General features: G+C 39.6%; 1 protein-coding gene across 1 annotated transcript in view; it reads right to left on the bottom strand.

The window, feature by feature from the left end:
- The window catches only part of LOC143301985 (uncharacterized), a 33918-nt gene extending 16388 nt beyond the window's left edge, over positions 1-17530 (bottom strand). The window contains exons 1-11 of the mRNA XM_076616467.1: positions 17472-17530; positions 15556-15662; positions 14806-14869; positions 11992-12106; positions 11112-11135; positions 9242-9286; positions 7381-7422; positions 5989-6120; positions 4380-4435; positions 3636-3721; positions 2177-2270 (exon numbers count right to left, since the gene is read on the bottom strand). Of these exons, the coding sequence (XP_076472582.1) occupies positions 2177-2270; positions 3636-3721; positions 4380-4435; positions 5989-6120; positions 7381-7422; positions 9242-9286; positions 11112-11135; positions 11992-12106; positions 14806-14869; positions 15556-15643 (746 nt within the window). The 5' untranslated portion in view covers positions 15644-15662; positions 17472-17530. The remainder of the gene's footprint in view (positions 1-2176; positions 2271-3635; positions 3722-4379; positions 4436-5988; positions 6121-7380; positions 7423-9241; positions 9287-11111; positions 11136-11991; positions 12107-14805; positions 14870-15555; positions 15663-17471) is intronic.
- Positions 17531-23688: the final 6158 nt, after the last annotated feature.

Raw genomic sequence — 23688 nt, 5'->3', positions numbered from 1 at the left:
TTTTCTTCTTCTTCTTTTTGTGAGTTATTGTGTGTGTGTGTGTGTGTGTGTGTGTGTGTGTGTGTTTAATGTTTACAACTTTATTGTAAAGCGTTTTGAGCTCTCTTTAAGGGAGGAAAGCGCTCAACAAATGGCCATTATTATTATTATTATTATTATATTATCATTATTATTATCATTCAAAATTCAAATTCAAAAACACTTTATTAATCCACATGGAAATTAATGTGTGCAATCACAGGCTCGTTGTAGACACCAACATAAAAATGAACATGTGTACAATACACTAAAACAAGTCAGATAAAAACTCACAGTAGCTGACTAAAACAACACACACAACCCACCCCACACCCCAACACCCCACACACATGTGCACACATTAAGACAATAAAGTATTGCACAACAAGGTATACCAACAGAAAACATCCAGCAAGTAAAATATAAATATTCAACCCTCACCCCCACCCCCATGTTAAGACACACAAGGTAGTGTACAACAATGTTAAAAAAAAAAAAAAAAAAAAAAAAAAAAAAAAAATCCAACATATAGATCGTATGTAAATGTAAAATGCACACACACACACACACACACACACACACGTTCAGACAATAAGGTATTGCAAAAACAATGAAAACAAATAACATTGTTATTAATATTAGAGAATAATGAGGCTAGAAGAGTACAGGACGAACAAACAATAAACAGTGGTACCAAATCCACCTGACACCATGATAAACATGATTAAAAAAAAAAAAAAAGCCTCATTATTCTTTACTTTCGAGTCACATACCCAACGAAGCAACCATGTTTGTTCTGTATTATCTGCATATTCTGTGTAGCATATTCAGGATTCAAAAGGCTATGCCAGCCTTGAATAAAACGCTAATTTGTGTTTGCACATTCCATTGCTGCTGTGTGCACATGTCAAATGATCAGAATAAGGACAAGGCTGGAGCTTCCTTTTATGCAGAAGTGTCTGGGTTTGCTCTAATGTTCCTTTTATTTACCTGTGTGCTAGCTAAATTGGTAGCATAAGCAGCATTGACTTGAAATTGTGTCCCTTGTACATGGAGAAAGTTACCACTCTTTATTGTTTATCAATTAATCAAATGACTGTATATTAACTAATTAATCAACCAATTAATATATTAATTAATCAATCAATCAATTAATTAATGTATTTATTCATTCATTCAAATATCAAAGGTGCAACTGGCAGAAAAATTTTAAAAACCTGAAATTGTGAAAAGCTGGGGTCCACGCTGCATATATGGGCAGAGCCATGTTTGGGGAGGGAGGTTTTCATTCATTCATTCATTCATTCATTCATTTTTTATTTTTTCTTCTCCCTAAAGGCCTGATAAGTGCATAGGGGTACACTGCTGGTCAGGCATTTGCTTAGCAGATGTGGTGTGGTGTAGTGTATTATGAATATATGGAGTCGTCTGAATGCAGTGACGCCTCCAACTGTGCTCCTACACACACACACACACACACACACACAGATACACCCACACACACACACAGAGTCCCACATGTAATTACCAACATGGTGCAAAAGCTCTTGATTAGATAACATGCCCAGTTCCATTTCAGTTTCAAGGAGGTGTCTTATTCTTCTTCTTCTTCGTTCGTGGGCTGCAACTCCCACGTTCACTCCATGTACATGAGCAGGCTTTCATGTGTATGACTGTTTTCACCCTGGCATGTAGGCAGCCATACTCCCTTTTCGGGGATGTGCATGCTGGGTATGTTCTTGTTTCCATAACCCACCAAATGCTGATATGGATCACAGGATCTTTAACATGTGTATTTGATCTGCTTGCGTATACACACCAAGGGGGTCAGGCACTAGCAGGTCTGCACATATGTTGACCTGGGAGATTGGAAAAATCTCCACCCTTTACCCACCAGGTGCAGTTACTGAGATTCAAACCTGGGACCCTCAGACTGAAAGTCCAACGCTTTAACTACTCGGCTATAGTGCCCATCCAAGGACGTGTCAAAGTGTGCAGACTGATCCATACTTTTACAACACATCTTCTGTTAAAAAAAAAAAAAAAAAAGAAATGAAAAAAGGAGCAGATGTCTGACTTTTGAGCCTTCAGAGCCTTCCCTCTGTTTAAGTGAAAACACAAGATGCCAGGCTACAGCAGTCACCAGCCACACACTCACCTGTCTTGCTGTCGGCGGCCCTTAAAGTCGGCCAGAACAAACTGCACATCTTTGATCCTCTGGTGGACGATCGTCAGGTCAGCTGACAGGTGGGGTACAAAGGTTAAGGTCACACAATAAACACAAGTGGACATTACCACAATAGGAAGAACCCTGCTGCTGTCAACCGGCTACAGGTCTGATACGGAGAAGGTACCGGTGGGGGAGGGTGTGTGTGTGTGCATGTGTGTGTGAGTATGTGTGTGTGTGCATGCATGTACGTGTGTGTGCATGTGTGTGTGAGTGTGTGTGTGGGTGTGTGTGTGTGTGTGTGTGTGTGTGTGTGTGTGTGTGTGTGTGCATTCATGGTGTGGTGTGGTGTGTGGGGTGTGTGTGTGTGTGTGTGTGTGCATGCGTGTATGTGTGTGTGCATGCATGGTGTGGTGTGGTGTGGTGTGGTGTGGGATGTGCGTGTGTTCGTTCTTTAGTTTAGCGTCTTTTCACTATCAGTGATATTAGACATTTTTAAAAAATAAAAAAATAAAAAAGGGGGGCCGGGGCAGGGAAGAGGAAAACAGAAAAGGTAGAAAACTAGAAAACTACCAAAAAATGCATAACTACCATGCAATTACATTTAACAGTAACAATTCAATAACAATAATGATAATAATCAGAAACCATTAACACAATTCTGAAGTACATTAAGGGAATGTAGAAATAGGGCTATGAACTAATGCCCGTGAAAGTTTGACCATAAGAACCTTGTCAGAAATAACTTTACAAAAATCATCTGCAGAATAATTATTCTCTTTGAAATACTTGGGCAAGAAGGTATGTAACTGCTGACAGTGAAACAAACAATGATGCAAGCTGAACTGCTTACCACAGATGCATGTAACATTTTTACTATACTTTGTCTTCAGTGCATCAAGTTTTATACGGAAGAAAGTCGAGGCTATTAATCTTGTATAGCAAGCTGATGGATTCAGTATCTTTTCTTTAATAATATTCTCAGGGAATAATGTTCCATTATGTTTTAAAAACTTTTCTTTCCATCGGTTATGAAATCGACTCCATGCTATGTGTGCGTGTGTGTATGTGTGTGTGAATGGAATAGAATAGAAAAGAATGTGTATGTGTGTGGGGGGAGGGGCTGGGTGGAGGGATGTGTGTGTGTGTGTGTGTGTGTGTGTGTGTTTGTTTGCATGTGCATGAGCGTGTGGTGGTGCTGTATTTGTGTGTGTGCATGCATGTGTATGTGCGTGTGCATGCATGTGTATGTGTGCGTGCATGCCTGTGTGTGTGCTTGCCTGTGTGTATGTGTATCAATGTACATGCGCGTGTGTGTACATGCTTGCATGTGTGTGTTTATGCATGTGTGTGTGTGTGCGCACGTGCATGCGTGCACATGTTCAAACGCCAGCTCAGTGACCGATCTACAGAAGAAGCACGACTGAAAAAACAATGCTCCAAAGGATATCATCCTTCTCAATCTCCTGTCCGCTGGGCAGAACAAACTTCTCTGTGGCTGCGATGTTGGTCTGCAGCTCATCTTCCGCTAACTGACTGTCAAACACAACATGAAGCATCGTTCAGCACATGACATGATTTCACACATTGCAAGTCCATTTATATCATGCTGTTTGCATGACAGACGAATACCTAAACTGACATGCTACTGGAGTTTACAAATAAGCAAACTACTTACAAATCATGTCAGTATGATGTACATGTACAGCTAGTCATGTAGAGCTCAACAGACCTAATTAATCATTACAACACTGAAGTGAAATCTGATCTTCACCAAACTGAAGATTAAACTATAAATGTACACCCTTGCGTGGCCCCACGTTATTCCATCGTTTAATGATTAGTATTACAATGAATATCATAGTCTGTCTATCTGTCAGTATGTCTCTCTCTCTCACATACACACACATACACAAACACATCATGTTTACTTCTCTTTTTTATTTTAACATCACATCCATTTGCTTTATAACTGACAGTTACTGTGGACAGGAGAGTGTTATCCTAGCACTATGTACATATATATATATATATATATATATATATATATATATATATATATATATATATATATCCTACACACACACACACACACACAGAGACTAAAGAAAACAAAACAAAAAGCAATATAAATTAACTAAATGGAAGCTGATAACAAAAAAAACAAAAAAACAAAAAAAACAGAGAGACCAACCTGTCTTTTTTAGATTTCTTTTGCTGCTTCTTTGCTGCTTTTTCAATGGGCAAAAGCTGCACACAGACACAACACACACACACACACACACACACACAGAGGCACACACACACACACACACACACAAACATACACACATGCACACACTATCATTAACAACAACATAATAACACACAAACACACACACATGCATGCGCACACACACACACACACATGCACGCGCGCACGCACACACACACACACATACACACGCACACAATCATTAACAACGACATAATAACACACAAACACACACTCACAAACAACATAATAACACAATACGTTCCACAATCTGTCAGCTGTGAGTCATTTCAAGCAGAAGAAAGCGCTAGACAATGTCAAAAATGCTGTGCTGCTGTGAGATACTCAGTGCGCACAAAACAAAATTCACAAATTTAAAAACCTATTCAGCACAAACAGAAAACCAGACACAGAAGGCCCATTTCTCCACCTCATGTAGTCTTCCTGTTGTGTGCATTTGAATTGAAAACACTGCAATGCACCAACCCTGAAACAGCTCAAGAGCCAGGATCCTGAATACCATTTTTCTACCTTGGCCCACACCTAAAATTTGTACTCCTAGTCTCTTCCTTTGATGCAAAAGTTGTCCAAACATGAAATAATTTTCTACACAGCATATACACACACTGAGACTAAAAATGCTATTTCTGTTCTTCTTTGTTAGTCTCTTCATACATCCAACCCAAATTGTGGCTCCTCTCTTAGCAAAGTGACCAACTTAGCGCATGTAAGAGAACCCATAGCAACAAAAGGGTTGTCCCTGGCAGAATTCGATAGGAAAAACAAATAAAACTACACGCATGAAAAGAAAAAAAAGGGTGGCGCTCTCAGTGTAGTGACACGCTCTCCCTGGGGAGAGTAGCTCAAATTTCACACAGAGAAATCTGTTGTGACAAAAAAAGAGAAATACAAATACATACAAATACAACTAAAAACATCAACAACAATAACAAAGACACGTGAAATGTAGTTTTAAATGCCTTGGCGGTAAAGATGACCGTCTTTAGCACCAAAGTAATCAAAACACGGTTCTATGTGTCTGTCAAGAGACCTGTCTTATTTTCCTTGGGTTTGATCAACAATAACAAAAAGAAATAAAAAAAGGAAGAGTGTTATGTGGAGCGTTGGCCTGGACGTAACGCATCTGCCTAGGAAGCTTGAGAGTCTGAGGGCACTGGTCTGATACCCACGCTCGCCAGTATTTTCTAACCCTCCACTAGACCTTGAGTGCTGGTCTGGAGACTAGTCATTCGGAAGAGACAATAAACCAAGGTCCTGTGTGCAGCATGCACTTAGCACACGTAACAGATATCCATGGCAACAAAAGGGTTATCCCTGGCAAAATTCTGTTCAAAATCCACTTTGACAGGAAAATAAATACACTTGCAGGCAAAAACAGAAAAGAAAAAAAGATGGCACTCTCATTGTAGTGACAAGCTCTCCCTGGGGAGAGCAGCCCAAATTTCACATAGTCTGTCGTGACAAAAAGTGTATAAAATATAATACAATGCAATAAAATATAATGCAAAACAATGTCCTGCACACATACCTCTGATTCATCTGCGTCTGAATCATCTGAAGAACCACCCTCCTCCTCCTCCTCCTCCTCCTCATCATCATCATCATCATCATTGTCATCACCATCTTCGTCATCATTGTCATCATCATCGTCACTCTCCTCCTGTAGCAGATTATTTTCATAGGAAATAAATGAAATAAATCAATCAACATAAAACCAATCAGAAAAAAAAAAAAAAAAAAAAAAAATATATATATATATATATATATCATACACTTATATCTGATATCAAAGATTTCAACAAAGCATCCAATCAAGAAAATGATTCTATCATAGACTTGTTTGACAGAATAAACAAATCCACAAACTTCCCATAACAGAAAATAAAAAAATAATGATATCACATACATGTTGGTCTGAACGGTTTCTGAAAAGAATGTCCCACACACATACCTCGGATTCATTTGCGTTTAAAAACACATTATTGAATAAATAAAACAATATAATACAAATCAAGAGCAGCACTCTCAGAAAAGACGTGCATCAGAAAAAAAACCGACAAAAAGTGTTTCCTGTGTTCTTTGCAATATCATTTTGAAAGACACACAGAATGACAGATACACGTTTCTTCTTCTGCGTTCGTGGGCTGCAATTCCCACGTTCACTCATATGTACACAAGTGGGCTTTTACGTGTATGACTGCTTTTAACCCGCCATGTAGGCAGCCATACTCCGCTTTCGGGGGTGTGCATGCTGGGTATGTTCTTGTTTCCATTACCCACCAAACGCTGACAGGATCTTTAACGTGCGCTTTTGATCTTCTGCGCGCGTATACACACGAAGGGGGCTCAGGCACTAGCAGGTCTGCACATATGTTGACCTGGGAGATCTGATAAATCTCCACCCTTTACCCACCAGGCGCCATCACCGAGATTCTAACCTGGGACCCTCAGATTGAAAGTCCAACGCTTTAAGCACTCGGCTATTACGCCCGTCAGATACACAATCAAAAAATGGAAGATAACAATCATTGATTTTGTCAAATAAAAAAGGGAGATAACAAACACCCTCTATGAAGAGGGACAGTAAGCCACAACAGATCACATTGCACAAAATAATTACTGACAGAACTCCTGTTTAATTTATCAATAAATTTTTTGATTGATCAATTAATCATCTATTTATCTGTCTAATTATTCAATCATGCACAAAATAATTACTAACAGAACTCCTGTTTAATTTATCAATAAATTGATTGATCAATTAATCATCTATTTATCTAATTATTCAATCTTTGTCTGTTTATTTTTATACTCTTTTATACACACCTCTTCTCGTCAACAAATTGATTGATCAATTATTCATCTATTTATCTATCTAATTATTCAATCACTGTCTGTTTATATACTCTTTTATACACACCTCTTCTTCGTCAACTTCTGAGTCATTGAACTCGTCGCCACCCTGAAGAACAAAACAAAAGAAAGAAAACATAGTAGAACAATTCATATTTGAGATGTGTTATTGTTTGCTGGGTTGTTGTTTTTTTGTGTGTGTGTTTTTATTTACTTTGATTAAACCTGCTTGAGTGAGTAAACAGGTGTGTAATTTGAGCAACTTGTGTGTGTATACTATAGTCATTCAGATGAGACAATAAACCAAGGTTCCCGTGTGCACCATGCATCTGACACATGTAAAAGAACCCAGGACAACAAAAGGCTTGTTCCTGGCAAATCTCTGTAGAAAAAAAAATTGATGGTAAAACAAACATACTTGTAGCTGTAGACAAAAACAAAAGAAAAAGAGAGAGAAAAAAAAGGTGGCAATGCACCAAAACAATGTGCTCTCCTCGGAAGGGGGAGAGGCAGGCAGACAGACATACAGAACCAGAAACAGAAGGAGAGACAAAGATACAGTATTAACAACACACCACTCTTCATCGAACACTCTCATGGTTCTTTCGATTTAGCACATCTTTTTGACGACTGCTTATCGAATAAGTTTCCACATGAAAAATTACACATTAAATTCTGTAAGCAATTACTGGGAGTACACAAAAAAGCTATGGTGCTTCCTGTGTTAGGTGAACTGGGCAGATTCCCAATAAGTTTAAAGATAATGTGCCAAATTGTTACATACTGGATTCACATTATTCAATTACCAGAAACTTCCCTCATCAACAAAATATATAAGTCCATGTACCAACAAGAAAATACAACTTCCCCATGGTTGATTTTTGTTAAAAAGATACTCGAAATTATAGGCCTTGATCACATTTGGAAAAATCAATTCACATTCAGCGTACATAGACTGAAATACGTCGTGTATAAAAAAAATTAGAAAATGAATATATCAAATACTGGAAAGATAAAAGAGAAAAAACATTAAAGCTAAAATTTTACAATACGATTGTAGCAGAGTACAAAACTGAAACCTATCTTTTAAATATATCAGATACAAAACACAGACAAGCTTTAACGAAACTCAGAATAAGCGCGCATGACCTAAAGATTGAGAAAGGTAGATATTTAAATATTCCACAAGAAGACAGATTGTGCAACAAGTGTAACATCCTGGAAGACGAAATCCATCTTCTTGATCATTGTATTAAATATAAAACCTTAAGGCAACAATTTTTAAAGGATATTCAAAATTCGAATAACACAGGACATATTCTCAGTCAGGTGATGCTAACAGATGATGAATATATACAAACAAGATTGGGAAAATTTGTTTATGAATGCTGCTGCAATTTAGTGCATTAACTGATTGATTAATTGTGTGTTTATCATTCATTCATTCATTTACCATGGCACTTGTGTCTTATAAAACTTACGGTTTCATGACAATAAAATCTATTCTATTCTATTCTATTCTCTCACAACACCTGTCTCATTTCCCCAGCCATGTAAAACTCCATCCCTACCCCTTCCCTGCCCCCCAGGCAAAAAAGTCCCCCTGGCATTCAGCAAGAGAGACACAGGGAGAATGGGGGAGGAGACAGACAGATGGACAGAGACAGTGTGCGTGTGTGTGTGTGTGTGTGTGTGTGTGTGTGTGTGTGTGAGCGTGTGTGTATGGGTGCATGTGTGTGCATGTGTGTGTGTGTGTGTGTGTGTGTGAGCGTGTGTGTATGGGTGCATGTGTGTGCATGCGTGTGTGTGTGTGTGTTTGTGTGTGTGTGTGTGTGTGAGCGTGTGTGTATGGGTGCATGTGTGTGCATGCGTGTGTGTGTGTGTGTGTGTGTGCGCGCGCACGCGTCTGACAACATATATAAACATACCTCCACTTCTTCTCCCACTATGGGATAGTCAGAAGACTGGCCCACCTGAAATCACAGCACAATACACACACACACACACACACACACACACACACACACACACACACACACACACACACACACACAGTACAGCAACGGGCACAACAGCCGAATGGTTAAAGCGTTGGACTTTCAATCTGAGGGTCCCAGGTTCGAATCTCAGTAACGGCGCTTGGTGGGTAAAGAGTGGAGATTTTTCCGATCTCCCAGGTCAACATATGTGCAGACCTGCTTGTGCCTGAACCACCTTCGTGTGTATACGCACGCAGAAGATCAAATACAAACGTTAAGATCCTGTAATCATGTCAGTGTCCGGTGGGTTATGGAAACAAGAACATACCCAGCATGCACACTCCTGAAAGCGGAGTATGGCTGCCTTCATGGTGGGGTAAAAACAGTCGTACAAGTAAAAGCCTACTTGTGTACATGTTATGAGTGAACGTGGGAATTGCAGCCCATGAACGAATAAGATGAAGATACAGTACAGAAACTGTATAGTGCTGGTGTCTCTGCCGCTTGTCATAGAGACAGGTGTGCGTCAGTGTCCGTTTGGATCAATACTGATCTCATGTCAATCAATGTAATTACTTAATTGTGTCATGATAGCCACATGAGCATATGACTTGGATCACATTCAAGGTATTTACAATGGGCATTTTCCTGTTTAAATGTCATTCATAATATTAACTGCACCACTTGCACAGAAATAACAAACAGGACGATCAAAACACACCAAAGATTACATATCTGCACTTCTTTTTACAGTTTACTCAAAACTTGAGCACGTTAAACTGTTTCAACAAAATGAATTCTATTTGTTTTGTTTTTCATGATCAAACATTGCAGCATTTTTTTTCATTGATTCATTGTGGCCACTATCTATTTGCATAATTTACAAACCTAATCTGGTAAACCTCACACACACACACACACACACACACACCACACACACACAGCCCAGAGAGTCACGGATGAAAATCACAGAGGAAAAGACAACAAAGGAAGGTCCCATGTGCACTGGTGCACTGAAATATAACACATCAAAACAAAAGTGCTGTCCTCTGGTAGAATAATGTTGAAAAAATCCTCTCTGACAGGTACACACAGGTATGCATGCACTTAAGGCCTGACTAGTGCGCTGAGCTATGCTGCTGGCATTGATTATCCAGTATGTCCCTCCAGTATGTCTCCTCCTCTTTTCCCACATATGTATGTATTCGCATCCACCCCCCAACCCCCTTTTTATCCACCCCTATATGTATGTTCTTTGCTGAAAAAAAAAGGCTGTTGAATATGATTGAGATTGCTCACGATGTTATATATATATATGACAGTCAGTCGTGTCCGACTATGACCCTCAAAACAGCAGAGGAGGCAACTGCTGTTCCCGACTATTTGGACTAGAATTTGATTATAGTGGAGAGTGTCTTGCCTAAGTACATCCCCACTCTCTCAGCCAAGAGGGTTTTAGGACAGTCGGCGTTGGGATGGTTCCCAAAGGCTAACTAGCCCACAAGGCTGCAGCACTAAGAGCCAGTGTAATTTTGCCTCCTAGTTTGAGAGTCATAGTCCTTCACAAAAGAATAAGCTGTAAATGGTTTCCTATTGACTAGAGAAACCATTGGTAATACAGCTCTCACTCTGCTGTTGGCCCAAATGTTCACTATGTACTTGTACTGAATAAAACAAGTTTGTTTGTTTGTTTTTTTTAAAAAGAAAAAAAAAGTGTCTGCCCAGGATATGTGGTGTAACATATATGGATTTGTCCAAACGTAGTGACACCTGCTTAAGAAAGTGCACACTTAAACTGGAACAGAGTGGTTCAGCTTACCTCTGCCTCAGGGAATTCGTCAGCCTGCAAAAATGACAAACAATGGTTTTACATTCTTAAACAAATCTATTATTATCGTTATTAATGTTTGCCAATGGTATGCTGTACTATAATCCCGTATATTTATACAAACATGTACGGATAACTTTCATTGTAAATGCCGTAAGCTTCACCAGTCCATTTCTGGGAGGTGTGAGAGTCTTCTTCTTTCAAGTTCTTTGTTCATCGGCTGCAACTCCCACATTTACTCGAATGTACACGAGTGGGCTTTTACACATATGGACCGTTTTTACCCCGCTATGTAGGCAACCATACTTTGTTTTCGGGGGTGGTGTGAGTCAGTCTGTATTGTTAGGGTGGGTGTGCAGCCCAATTTTTGTTGCTCACACAGCGAGAAGTAGGTCACATGATGACATGGGCAACCCACCACCGTAACCGGCTTCTCTGAGTTTGCACTGCCTTTGTTCAGACAACTTTTCAGAAGAGTTTATAAATCATAAATGGATCAGTTTGAATACGTAATGGCAGATATATGACAAGAAACACGCTCAAGGTAAACACAGAAGACAAAAGCAAATAATGGGTGTAATTATTAAAACCAAATATATCTCGTAAACTTGCAAAAGTAGTCACCAAAAATGTTCAAAATCCTTTCGTCAGAACAGCAATTTCCACAATGAGATTTTAGCCTTACGGTGACTTGGAAAAACAGGAAACGGAGACATGCATGCACACGCAGTTCTCGTTAAAAATAACCAGGGAACCCCCAAGAAAATCATATCAAAGTTGGTCTGGACACCCTCCCTAGTGACAAACAAACTCTGACATATAAAATAAATAAATAAATTTTAAAAAATAAAATATTAAAAAAAAGACTGACCAAGGCCTCGTCACCAGACATGTCATCGGAGTCGTCAGGGGATGGAGGTGTGATCACTTCTTTCAGTTTGGTCGGTGCTGGCTTCTGCTTCTTGGTCTGGGTGGGTTTGAGCAAACTGTGCGGGGGAAGAGGGGTGGGGGAGGGGGAGGTGGGGCAACCATGGAAAAGAAACAAAACACACATATGTGAGCAAAACATTCTGATCTTCATCTGGTAGTGATATAAATATCGCACTGGTAGAAGCTGCACAGGCCAGATCATTGTAGCGGAGTGCTTTGAATGGCAGATGCTACTCACAGTCAATTTTGATTTTCAGAAGGCCTTCAATAGTATAAACAGGTAACCCGTGTGGAATATTGCATCAGAATATAGAATACCCAGCAAGTTCATCAACATAGCAAAAGGCATCTACATGGACTTAAAATGTTCATACTGATATATAAACAATGGCTGCTCAGAAAGGTTTGCTGTCAACACAGGTGTCAGGCAAGGATGTGTCCTCTCCCCATTTCCATTTGTCCTGACCATGGATGGGTAATGAGGAAATGCACACATGACAACAGAGGCTTCAACTCACTGCGAACGAAGGGTTCCAATCAAGGCCCTACAGTTTACAACCGTTTCAGATGAAGGAGCCCAATCGGGACTTTAGATAGCTTTGACGTTTTAAGATAAGAATATCTTATCTGACCTTTGCACTCTCCAAATGCAGAGTGTGTTGATGTGCTCACAAGCAGGAGAGTTATTTTCACGGTGACTGGTTCACGTGAACATTGCAGATAAATAATGGTGTCTGATCCAGTTTCTTCTCAAACACAAGGCAGACAACAGAATTAGACGAAAGGGTGCTAATGTGGCGATATAACGTTTTGAATTTTATCTGTTTCATACTCTGTGTGTTTTCCTGGATTCATTTACAAGTCATCAGTGTGTGCAAAGTTCGAACAAAAACTATGAATACTTTCATGATCTCACTGACTGACAGCATAAGAAAGGAGGAAGTTTCACATTTAGTTTGCAACTAACTCGTTATGTTACTAATTGTTAGTGATCAGTTTGGAAGTTTTCAATTAACTGATTTTAAACTTTGTTTTTTAGTGATCTTATTTCTTTCCCATTGAAATGGGTCATCAGTGGGAAAGTCAGGGGAGCTAACTGGCAGTACAAAGTGAGTTAAGTGGTCAGAGACAACAACTTGGACATGCAGAAAACCTAGCATTACTCTGCAACTCATATGACAACCAACAGGAACTGACAGATGTATTGACAAAGGCTGCTGGCAGTGTTGCACTCCTCATCAGCACACCAAAAACCAAATCAATGAATTTTAATGCAGAAAAAGGAACAGTTCAAATCCATGAAGAGGACCTTGAAAATGTAGAGGAGTTTACATATTTAGGAAGTAAAGTGCTGTCAGAAGGCAACATTGTCATGGAAATCAGAACTAGCATTGCAAAAGCTGCTTTGTAATTCAATTCTCTGAACAGCATCTGGAAAAACCAAAACATCAGTAGAAGAACAAAGCTGAACCATTTCAAATCCAAGGTCCTCATGATTCTAACATACCAATCAGAATCTGAAAGTTGGTGTGGTACTAAAGCCTTGTACAAGACATTGAATGCCTTTGAAAACAAGTGCCTCAAGAAGATTCTAGGCATTAGATGGGATGAGTTTGAATCCAGCAAGTAAGAGAAATTACTCAACAGCTATAGTATACATAACAAATGTCATCAGAAAGATGGAAATATCATGGGCTTGTACTAATTGTTGATGTATGGAGAAGAGACAACAGGAAAAACAAATAAAACTGTATGCAGGATAAAATACAAAAACATGGGTGGCGCTCTCAGTGTAGCGACATGCTCTCCCTGGGGAGAACAGCCCGTATTTCACACTGAGAAATCTGTTGAGACAAAAAGAGAAATACAATACAATACAATACAATAAGACTACCTAAGGAAGTGTTATTCTGGAGGCCAAAAGGTAAAGAAAAAGAGGATGACCAAAGCACAACCCTCAAAAGAAACTCCTGTCTGAAGGAAGAGCAGGAAACATCAAGGACCTGAAAGCAGCTGAACAGAAGGTAGCCAACAGAGAAAGATGGAGAACCCTGGTCCCAATAATGTCAATCAGGAAGAAACTTCTTCTTTGTCTTCCGTGTTCCCTAACCAGGTTAGATTTTCAGTCCAGTCAGGACAGTGAAGTCCACAGTCCACTGCAGGGACCCTGCCAGTCCCCACAGTTTCTCCTGGAGCTCCACCATGCTGGGCCATGCCTGGCATCTTAGAACGTCAAAGGTGGGGCAGGACTGCAGGATAAGGGAGGGGGTCAGTATGTGATACAAGGAAGGAGCCATTCCTATAGTCTATACTAGTTTACTACATGCCTTTGACTCACAGAATTTTTAACAATACAAGAAGAGACAATAATAATCAACATGCAGGGGAACATGGCACAGACAGAATGATTTATATAAACACGCAATTTAATTCACACAAACACACATGCATACACACAGTGAAAAATGAAATTACCAACCACCTACACCTGAAAACACACACACACACACACACATTGATAAACTATTTTAGTATTTACAAACATTTATATATAAGTTTTATAACATACACTCACTCCAAAGTCCAGTACACAGTCTGACACTCCACCTCTCCCCAAACCTCTGCTACTGGTACCAGTCCACACACACACATTCATACAGAGTGACAGACACACACTAGCAGATGTAAAAAAAAATACACACATGCACACATTCATTTACATGTCAATTATGAATACAGAATATATAACACATACCCATTCTTTTTCTTTTTCATAGGCTTCAGCGACTTTTGGTTGATAGCCATTATTTCCTCCAGTTCTGAAAATAAAAATGTCAGGATACAACCCAATCAGATCTTTCTATTAATTCTATTTCTAAAGTTTTTATCCATTTATTTTTATTTTTCTAATTTTTATGCTCCCATGTAAAACACTGACACTTTATAATCAAACAGACTGACTTCAGTTTATTTTCATCAAGCATTAGAGATTCAGACTAATATAACTTTTATAAGAAAATATTAGTCATGTTTCATTGAATTTTTCCACTTTTTGTTTAAAAAAAGTCTTCGGACACATGTGTATGAATTTTGTATACAAATAAAAGAACTATGATTTCCGGGGTTTTACAGAAAATGAGAAATGACCAAACAAAATTCCATACTTTTCCCAGACCTTTTTCAAACCACACTAAAACACAAAGCAAAACTGAAACAAAAAATCAATCAGCCGTTCTGCTGGTTGAAAGAAGACTGGCAGATATCCCATATTCCTGGCATCAATATTACATTTTCATCACTTTTTGTTTGTTTGCTTGTTGTTTGTTTGTTTTAAATGCACTAAGCTCTGTTTTATTAGAATTCAGTAACTTTTCCAGCCCTGGAAATGGTTCTCTCATTAATTTCATGATTTTTCCACACTTCAAAGACTGTATCAGTCCTGATATTGGGGGAAAAAAAAGCAGAAAAAAAAGCACTGATCCTGCAAAGACATAATTATCTTTACCTGGATCTTTCTGACGCTTCATTTTCCGTTTGCCTTTCGATTTGTTGCCAGGGCCTGACTGTGTGTCCTGCTGTCTCTTTCTCCCCATGGTGCTGCTTTCTGAAAACCTTCACACACAATACACATCCCTTTAACTCACTGAGCACTGCGCCCAAGCATTTCTCTGTCGTCAAAATCTGTCTCATGAAAACTGTATTCACATTCCTACATATGCATAAACCACAAAGAAAGGGAAATAACACCTGCAGTATTTCTGTATGGGTCCACATGTAATCTGGAGGAAAAGCAATATATTTTGAGTGCTTTGGGGTGTTCCCCCCCAATCAATATGTCATGGAATTCTGCCATGGCTGTGTAAACACTCAGGGTTAAATGGTCTAACTAAACACATGACAGGATTGACAACACCAAGTCAGTGCTTCTAACAACACATGATTAATAATAATATGCATACATTTTTGACACTTTGGAAATGGAAAGGATGCACTGCACTGTTCATGAAGTAAGTCCATGGGATTTTCTCAAATTTCTTTATCAAGCACATAGAAAGATGAGATACTTCTGTATAAGAACTGAAGACTGATGCAAGGATCATTCACCTGCCACAAAGAGTTCTTTCTCCGGGCCAATTCTTGGTCTGTAAACCTAGATGAATATGACTGGGAAACATGTATGCCTGTCCTTTTTTCCCTGTTTTTCTTTCCTAATTTTTCTTTCTTTTCTTTTTCATTTTATTTTGTATTCTGATATTGTGTTTGCTTCCTACTTTTTTTTGTGTGTGTATGTTTTGCTATTGCTTTCGGAGTTCATTGCTCTGTAAAATGTTGACCTATAAAAGTATTAAAACTGAATAAAAAAGCTCCACAACAACAAAACCCCCAGGAATATGCAGCATCATAATGACCTCCTGAAGGTAGTCTGTGACCCCCTTGAATTATGGTAGAACAGTCCCAGGAACACTCAAGAGTTTTAACTCATCAGAAACCTGTGGGAATTGGGATGTGGTAACAATATGTATGGAAATGAAAGTATCCATATCAATCAATCACTGAATCAGTCAGTGTAACTGTAAGATCATAAACTGTGTATCAATTGTGACTATCTCAGTATCTGTTCAAAAAATCTTTTTTTTTTTTTTAGTGTGTGTGTGTGTGTGTGTGTGTGTGTATGTGTTGTGTGTGTGTAAGTGTGTGTGGAGGGGGGCTTAGCCACTATGTCAGTATGTGTCTGAATGTGTGTGGGCGCACACGCATAGTTCAATCTTCACCCTCAAAATCTCCCTTCATTCTTTAAAAAAAAAAGAAAAAAAGATCTGAATCTGTCATTTGCAAGAAAACCCGACTGCCAGTTTATACTATAGTTAAAATGACTTAAATACTAAGTTAACTAACTGCAGGTCATGTTTTCATTCTATCAATAATCATTTACCATGCTAAAACAACTGCTTTAACAGAATTTTATTGTCGTTCAAAAGTGGTCTTTTTATTTATTTATTTTTCAACTGATCAAATGTCATGAACCTTTCTGTCGTTCAGACTTCCTTCACCGTAGCTGCCTCTCATCATAAACAGATTTTTTTAAATCCGTTTTATTTAATAAGGCACGAAATTGCTACTGTTTTGTTAGTTGCATGGGCTCTTCAAAATACAATGCGATAGTAGCTACTATTGGCCACTGCAATGTAATGACTCTGATCCAAAGTCTATCTTGTTACAATTACTGACTGAGACACATGAGAGAGTAACAGTCAGATGGATCATACATTCGTACGCGATTACGAAGTTAAAAACGGTAAGAAAATCAAAATTCATGGTGAGACAAAGTAAACCACGGAATGCAAAATGATTTTGTTGTCCATATTTATAAAATCAGAGTCCTTATTTCGCACAGTAACAGGTAGAAGTGTACATAAATACCTTGAAATAATCGTCAGACGTAATGCTTCAACACACGTGTTGTTCCATTCGCAATTAACCGGAAGTGTATTTCAGTAACGGAAATCAAAACGTTTCCGTTTAATGCCGTTATTTGTTTCTGTGAATGTGGCCACTTATTTTACCAATAACTTGTTTCACTTTAGTTAATTATCCAAGCTTATCGTAAAGATAACAATGTTACGTCGTGGTGCAAGTCGTCCGGCATGTACCGAATTTTCGACACGCAGCATCTGACTTGGGGTAGTTTCCGGCATAGATACATTTTGAGCATTTTCCAAACTTCCGTACATGGGAAAATGCTTACGAAATGTATATTTTGTGCACGGGATCATTATTCTTTAATTGTTCTCCACGCTCCAATAGGAGTGAAAGGATAATCAAAACTTGAAAAATGAAACGTGTGTTTAGGAAAGAGATCGAGACAAAAAAATCCCTGCATGGATTAGAATTCATAGGGGGAGGCGAGCGAAAAATAAAATGCTTTAGTGACGCTATCTTCGTTGGGAGCGTGTCGATACTCCCCCGTGTCGACACTCCCCCGTACACACGTCTGTGTGTGTGTGTGTGTGTGTGTGTGTTGGATAAATATAATTGGTGAAATTTTGCTTAAAAATTGAGATTACAATAAAACATCCTTAGAACGAAATGCTAATCATAATAAGAAGCGAACTTGACTAATCAACAAAGATTTGAATCGGTATGATTAAGCACTAATAACCAATATAATGTAATGCGATTAGCAACATATAAACAGGTAAAAATAATTAATTGTATGATTTATTTACGGCATATGGTTTTGAGGGGTGGGGTTATGCGTCAGTGTTTGCATGGATTGTTCATATTTTCGATTCTTTTTATTGATTGTTTTCACACACACACACACACACACACACACACACACGGCGCGTGTGCATACACTGACATTGTTGGACCTCGATATATTATCACCAACCAGTAAAGACCCACATTTAAGAACACACACGCACACACACACACACACACACACACACACACACATACACACACGCACGTGACACACACATGCACACACACATACACACGCACACATGAACGCACACACAAACGCACACACACGGACCATCTGACGCCTCCCCTTCCACCCTCATACATACCCATCGCCCACATACACACCCACCACCCACTGGCATACACACATACATATTCACATACATAATTCAAATGCACGCGCTAGCATACACACCGACACACACACACACACACACACACACACATCGACACAGTGAGCACAACAGACACAAAGTTGTAAGTTTTATGACCCAGCCAAGTGTTAGAGATAACACGATGGCAAAGATATAAGCGCCAGATAATACAGGGTGCGCTCGCCACCGTGCGCGCACGCACGCAAGCATCCACTTACACACACACACACACGCAAAAAAACAAAACAAAAAAACTTCAACGTACTTACCGCTTCACACACAAACACACCTTGTAATACGCGCACGCATATACTCACATATACTCACACACTCATGCACGCACGAACACACCACCACCACCAGCACAACTACGCAACTGTTGAGGTGATTCCCGGCGACATTATGCCGCAATATGTTATAGTTTGCATGCAGTGTCGCCGGCGCAGTTGATTTTTTGTTGTGTCATTCCTGCCATACATTACCGGCGACAATAATTGTGTGCATGGCGACACTATGTGCCGCAACATGTGAAAGCCTCGAGTTCGTGAACGAAATGGTTATTCCAATGAGTTCTGACCTGACTGTGTCTTTTAAAGATCTGATACCGTGAAGAACTGATTTACTATCAACACAAAATAGAATCTGAAAAACGTTTTTTCGGAAACGAGATTATACATTTTAACACCATCAGAATTGTTCAGCAGTGAAGAAGAAATTTTTAGAACTTTTCCAGATGAAGTCTCTGTTGAGACTTAAGGTTTTGGAATAACGAAAGCCGGCAGCACTTGACTTACTATTCACAACCCCCACCAGAGTAAACATTGCCATTAGCTACCCTAAAGATTATTGAATAAATACACCTACACGTGCGCGCATATTCAGGAATCCACTCGCCCCCCCCCCCCCTCCTCTCCGCCCCTCTACAAACACACGCACGCACGCACACACACATACACACACCACAAACACACACACACACACACACCACACACACACACACACACACACACACACACACGAACTCGAGGCTTACACATGTTGCGGCACATATTGTCGCCATGCACATAACATGATTATTGTCGCCGGCAATGTATGCCAGGAGAGACACACCAAAAGATCAACTGCACCGGCGACACTGCATGCGAGCTATAACATATTGCGGCATATAATACACACATTTTCAAAATTCATATGATGCTTAGTAATGATGCAAAGAGCATATATTACGTAATTTTGAAAACGCACTCTCTAACTTAACAATACCACATTAAATACACATAATTAAAATACCTGTCTGAATATCTGTTGGACTGTATCATAGACTAATGCCTACACATGTGTACACTGTAGAAGCTTGATTATTGGGTGTTTGGAAGTGATTTATGAATATTTTTAATCTGAAAGTGCTGTGTCAGGAATATAGTAAATTAAACACAATAAAATGGAAATACAATCAGTGTACATTATATACAGTTGCACTGTTCATTGGAAACTCTATACCAGCATCACCATGTGTCTGCCTGTTTATCCATCTCTCTCTCTCTCTCTCTCTCTCTCTCTCTCTCTCTCTCTTTCTTTCTTTCTTTCTCTCTCTGTCTCTCCCCCTCTCTCTGTCCTTTTTGCCAGGATGAACTGAAACTGAATACCATTTATTGTTTGTTATATGTACATTGATTTGCGGATGAATTTCTTCAAGACTGTTTAAATATGTTTCCAAGGACACTTCTTCGATCAAACAACAAGCAGAAGAATTGTCAAGTATCAAAATTTATTTTCCACGTGATCAAAAGGAGAAACAATCTACTCAGACATAATTTAATAAAATGTCACGTCCATGAACAGAATAAAATTGTGTGATGCTGTTCAAGTATCATAATACCCCTTTCCGTGCCACCCCCCATTCCCCTGGTTTTGAATAATTATTGTGGTCCATAGCCAAAGTTTATTAACACATTTTCGTTCGCTCGTGAGTTCTCTCTTTCAGCTCACCGCACTCTTTCTACTCTAAAATCCACATCAGTCCAATGATATATTCAACTCTGTCTCTGTCTTTGTCTGTCTCTGTATCTCTCTGTGTCTCTGTCTGTCTGTCTCTCTCCCTCCCTCCCTCCCATATTGATTTACATGATATTTAACTACACAATTCATTTGAAACTCCACACCCCTCTCTCTCACTCTTTCTCTCTCTCTTTCTCTCACTGTATATCTCTCTGTCTCTGTCTATCTCTCTGTCTCTTTTTCTTTCTCTCCCTCCTTCATTTTCTGTTTCTGTCTGTCTGTCTGTCTGTCTGTCTGTCTCCCTCCTCACATTTTCTCCACCAGATTAACAATCTGTTAACGAATATAAGGACCAACAATATGTATACTGGTTTCGAAGGAACACAAAGCAGAATGTTCAGGTCGTAAACTAGTGTCCCAAATTTATTACATTTTCAAACACACACCAAATAAATACATACATATCTTTCTCCTTTCCTTCCTCACCTCCTATCTCTTGGTACAAACAAACACATGGACATTCTCTCCCCTACTAACTGCCCCTTCTCTCTCCCCCCCCCCCCCCCCCCCCCGGTCCTACTCTCCCTGCCACCCCAATCTCCCCCCCTGCCCTACTCCCCCCTTCCTCCTCTCATCCCAATCCTACTCTGCCATTCCCCTGTTCTACCCTCCCTTCCCCATCCCACCTTCTCCACCCTGCCCCTCTCCCTCAACCATCTCTTTCCTCCTCTCTTTAACCCTGTTCCCCCTATGTGCCCTCTACACCTCCTCATCCCCCCACCCCATATGTCCCCACTGTGCTAATTATCACCCCCCCCCCCATACTCTCCCTAACCCTGTCCCCCCATCCACCACCCTACTCCTCCCACCCCTATATCCTCCCTGTCCTACTCTCACTCCACTGACTTACCTTCCATCTGACCTATTCACCCACAGACATACAAAAAAATTTTTTTAAAAGAATGAAAGACCACACATTTTCCTCCAAAGAACGGAGGAGTAGAGTTATAGAGTGTGATCCCCGCAGAGATCGCCCTGACTCAGAACTAAATTTGGCCAACAGTTTTCCCGCTACAATGCCACCCAACCAAACTAAAATACTCATAATGACCTGGTGTATCCACTTTTGCAAAATTTTAGCATATTTCCTTTGTGGATTTCTTTTAACTTCCCCATCTTTACTGCTTTATCAATGATACTAAAGCCCCATATTCATTTCATATAATGTTCTTGCATAATTTTATTTGGCATGATTATCATATTTTGTTGCTGTTTTCGCACTTTTATCCCTCCCCCACCAAAAAAAAATTCTTGCATAATTACCTTATTTATAAAATTATATGAGACGTTACATGACAAAAAGATAAGGTGTGATGCATCAGTAAAGTTACTCAACTGCTCTCAGCGTGTATACTGATCAGCAAACAATGTTTTTGCATCGTGTTAAACTGCACGTGAAGCGGAGAAATCAAAAGGTTTTGTCGTTATGGAAAAAACAAACAAACCAAAAACAAACAAACAACAACTAAATATTTGGTCGGAAATTACTGCCCTTTGCCTAACAGAGGGAACATCTTCACTCCCCCTTACTGCCAATATTCCACAACTGACTGAGTAATATCAGTCCCTCTCCACACCACCCTCCTGCCTCTGTCTAATTCTTCATCATGATCAAAGTGTAATGTGTTCAGTCTTAAGGATAAAGTCCTGTCATGCACGGGATTGAATGATAAGTGACTTCAACACACACACACACACACACACACACACACACGCGTGTGCACACACGCGTGCACCAAATAAATACATAGATATTTCTCTCTATTCCTCCCTCCCTCTCGGCACACACACACACACACACACACACACACACACCAAGAGAGGGGTGAGAGAGGCTTGGAGATAGATTGATGTGTGTGCATCTTTTTAAGCCACTGATGATTAGATATGTTCAATTCCGTGCATGATAAGACAATATCCCAAAGACTGAGCAGATTATATTTTGATCTTGATGATGAATAAGACAGAGAAAGGCAGGAGGTGGGATGGTGAGGGACGGATATGACTCAGTCAATTGTTGAATATTGGCACAAAGTGTAGTGAAAGTGGATGTTCCCTCTGTTAATCAAAGGGCAGTAATTTCCAACTAAACCCATTGGCTTTTTTACCCAAACAACATAATCATTTGATTTCTCCACTTCACATGCGGTTTGACACGATGGTAAAGCATTGTTTGCAAATGAGTATACACGCTGAGAGCAGCTGAGTAACTTTAGTGATGTATCACACCTTCACCTTTTGTCATGTAACGTCTTATGTTAATAAGATAATTACGTAAGATTTGTTTTTGTAAAAGGGTGAAAAACCAAGAAAATATGGTAATCATGCCCTATCAAATTATTCAAGAACATTGTATGAAATGAATATAGGGCTTTAGTATCATTGATAAAGCAGTAAAAGTTCGGGAAACGAAAATAACTGAAAGAAGGAAATACGCTAAAATGGCTAAAAGTGGACACACCAGGCCATTATGAAAATTTTAGTTTGGTTGGGTGGCATTGTAGCGAAGAAAATGTCCGCAAAAACTATCTCTGAGTTAGGGAGATCTCTGTGGGGATCACACCCAATAACTCTACTCCTCTGTTCTTTGGAGGAAAATGTGTGGTCTTTCTTCTTTTTTCTTTTTTTTTGTGTCCTGTGTGACAGGTCAGATGGAAGAGAGAGTAGGATAGGGGTTGGGAGTGGTGAACAGAGTGTGGGCAGAGTAGAATAGGGGAAGGTTTTGGGGGAGTAGGATGGGAGGAAAATAGGGGAGATTGGGTGGGGAAGGTTTGGGGGATAGGAGGAAAAGAGGGGTGGGAGTAGGGTAGGAGGAAAATAGGGGAGGGTGGGGTTTACAACTGGCAGAAGGTTTGGGAGGATAGGAGGCAAATAGGGGAGAGTGGGCAGGGTTAGCTACCAATACTTTGGAGAAAACTAGCTCATCCTTTTTACTGTTGAGAAGTGTCTGCAGCTGA

This window comes from Babylonia areolata, chromosome 28 (assembly GCF_041734735.1).
Source record: "Babylonia areolata isolate BAREFJ2019XMU chromosome 28, ASM4173473v1, whole genome shotgun sequence".
Taxonomy (NCBI): Eukaryota; Metazoa; Mollusca; class Gastropoda; order Neogastropoda; family Buccinidae; genus Babylonia; species Babylonia areolata.
The sequence above is the reverse complement of the archived record's forward strand: the minus strand, read 5'-3'. Positions and strand labels throughout refer to the sequence as shown.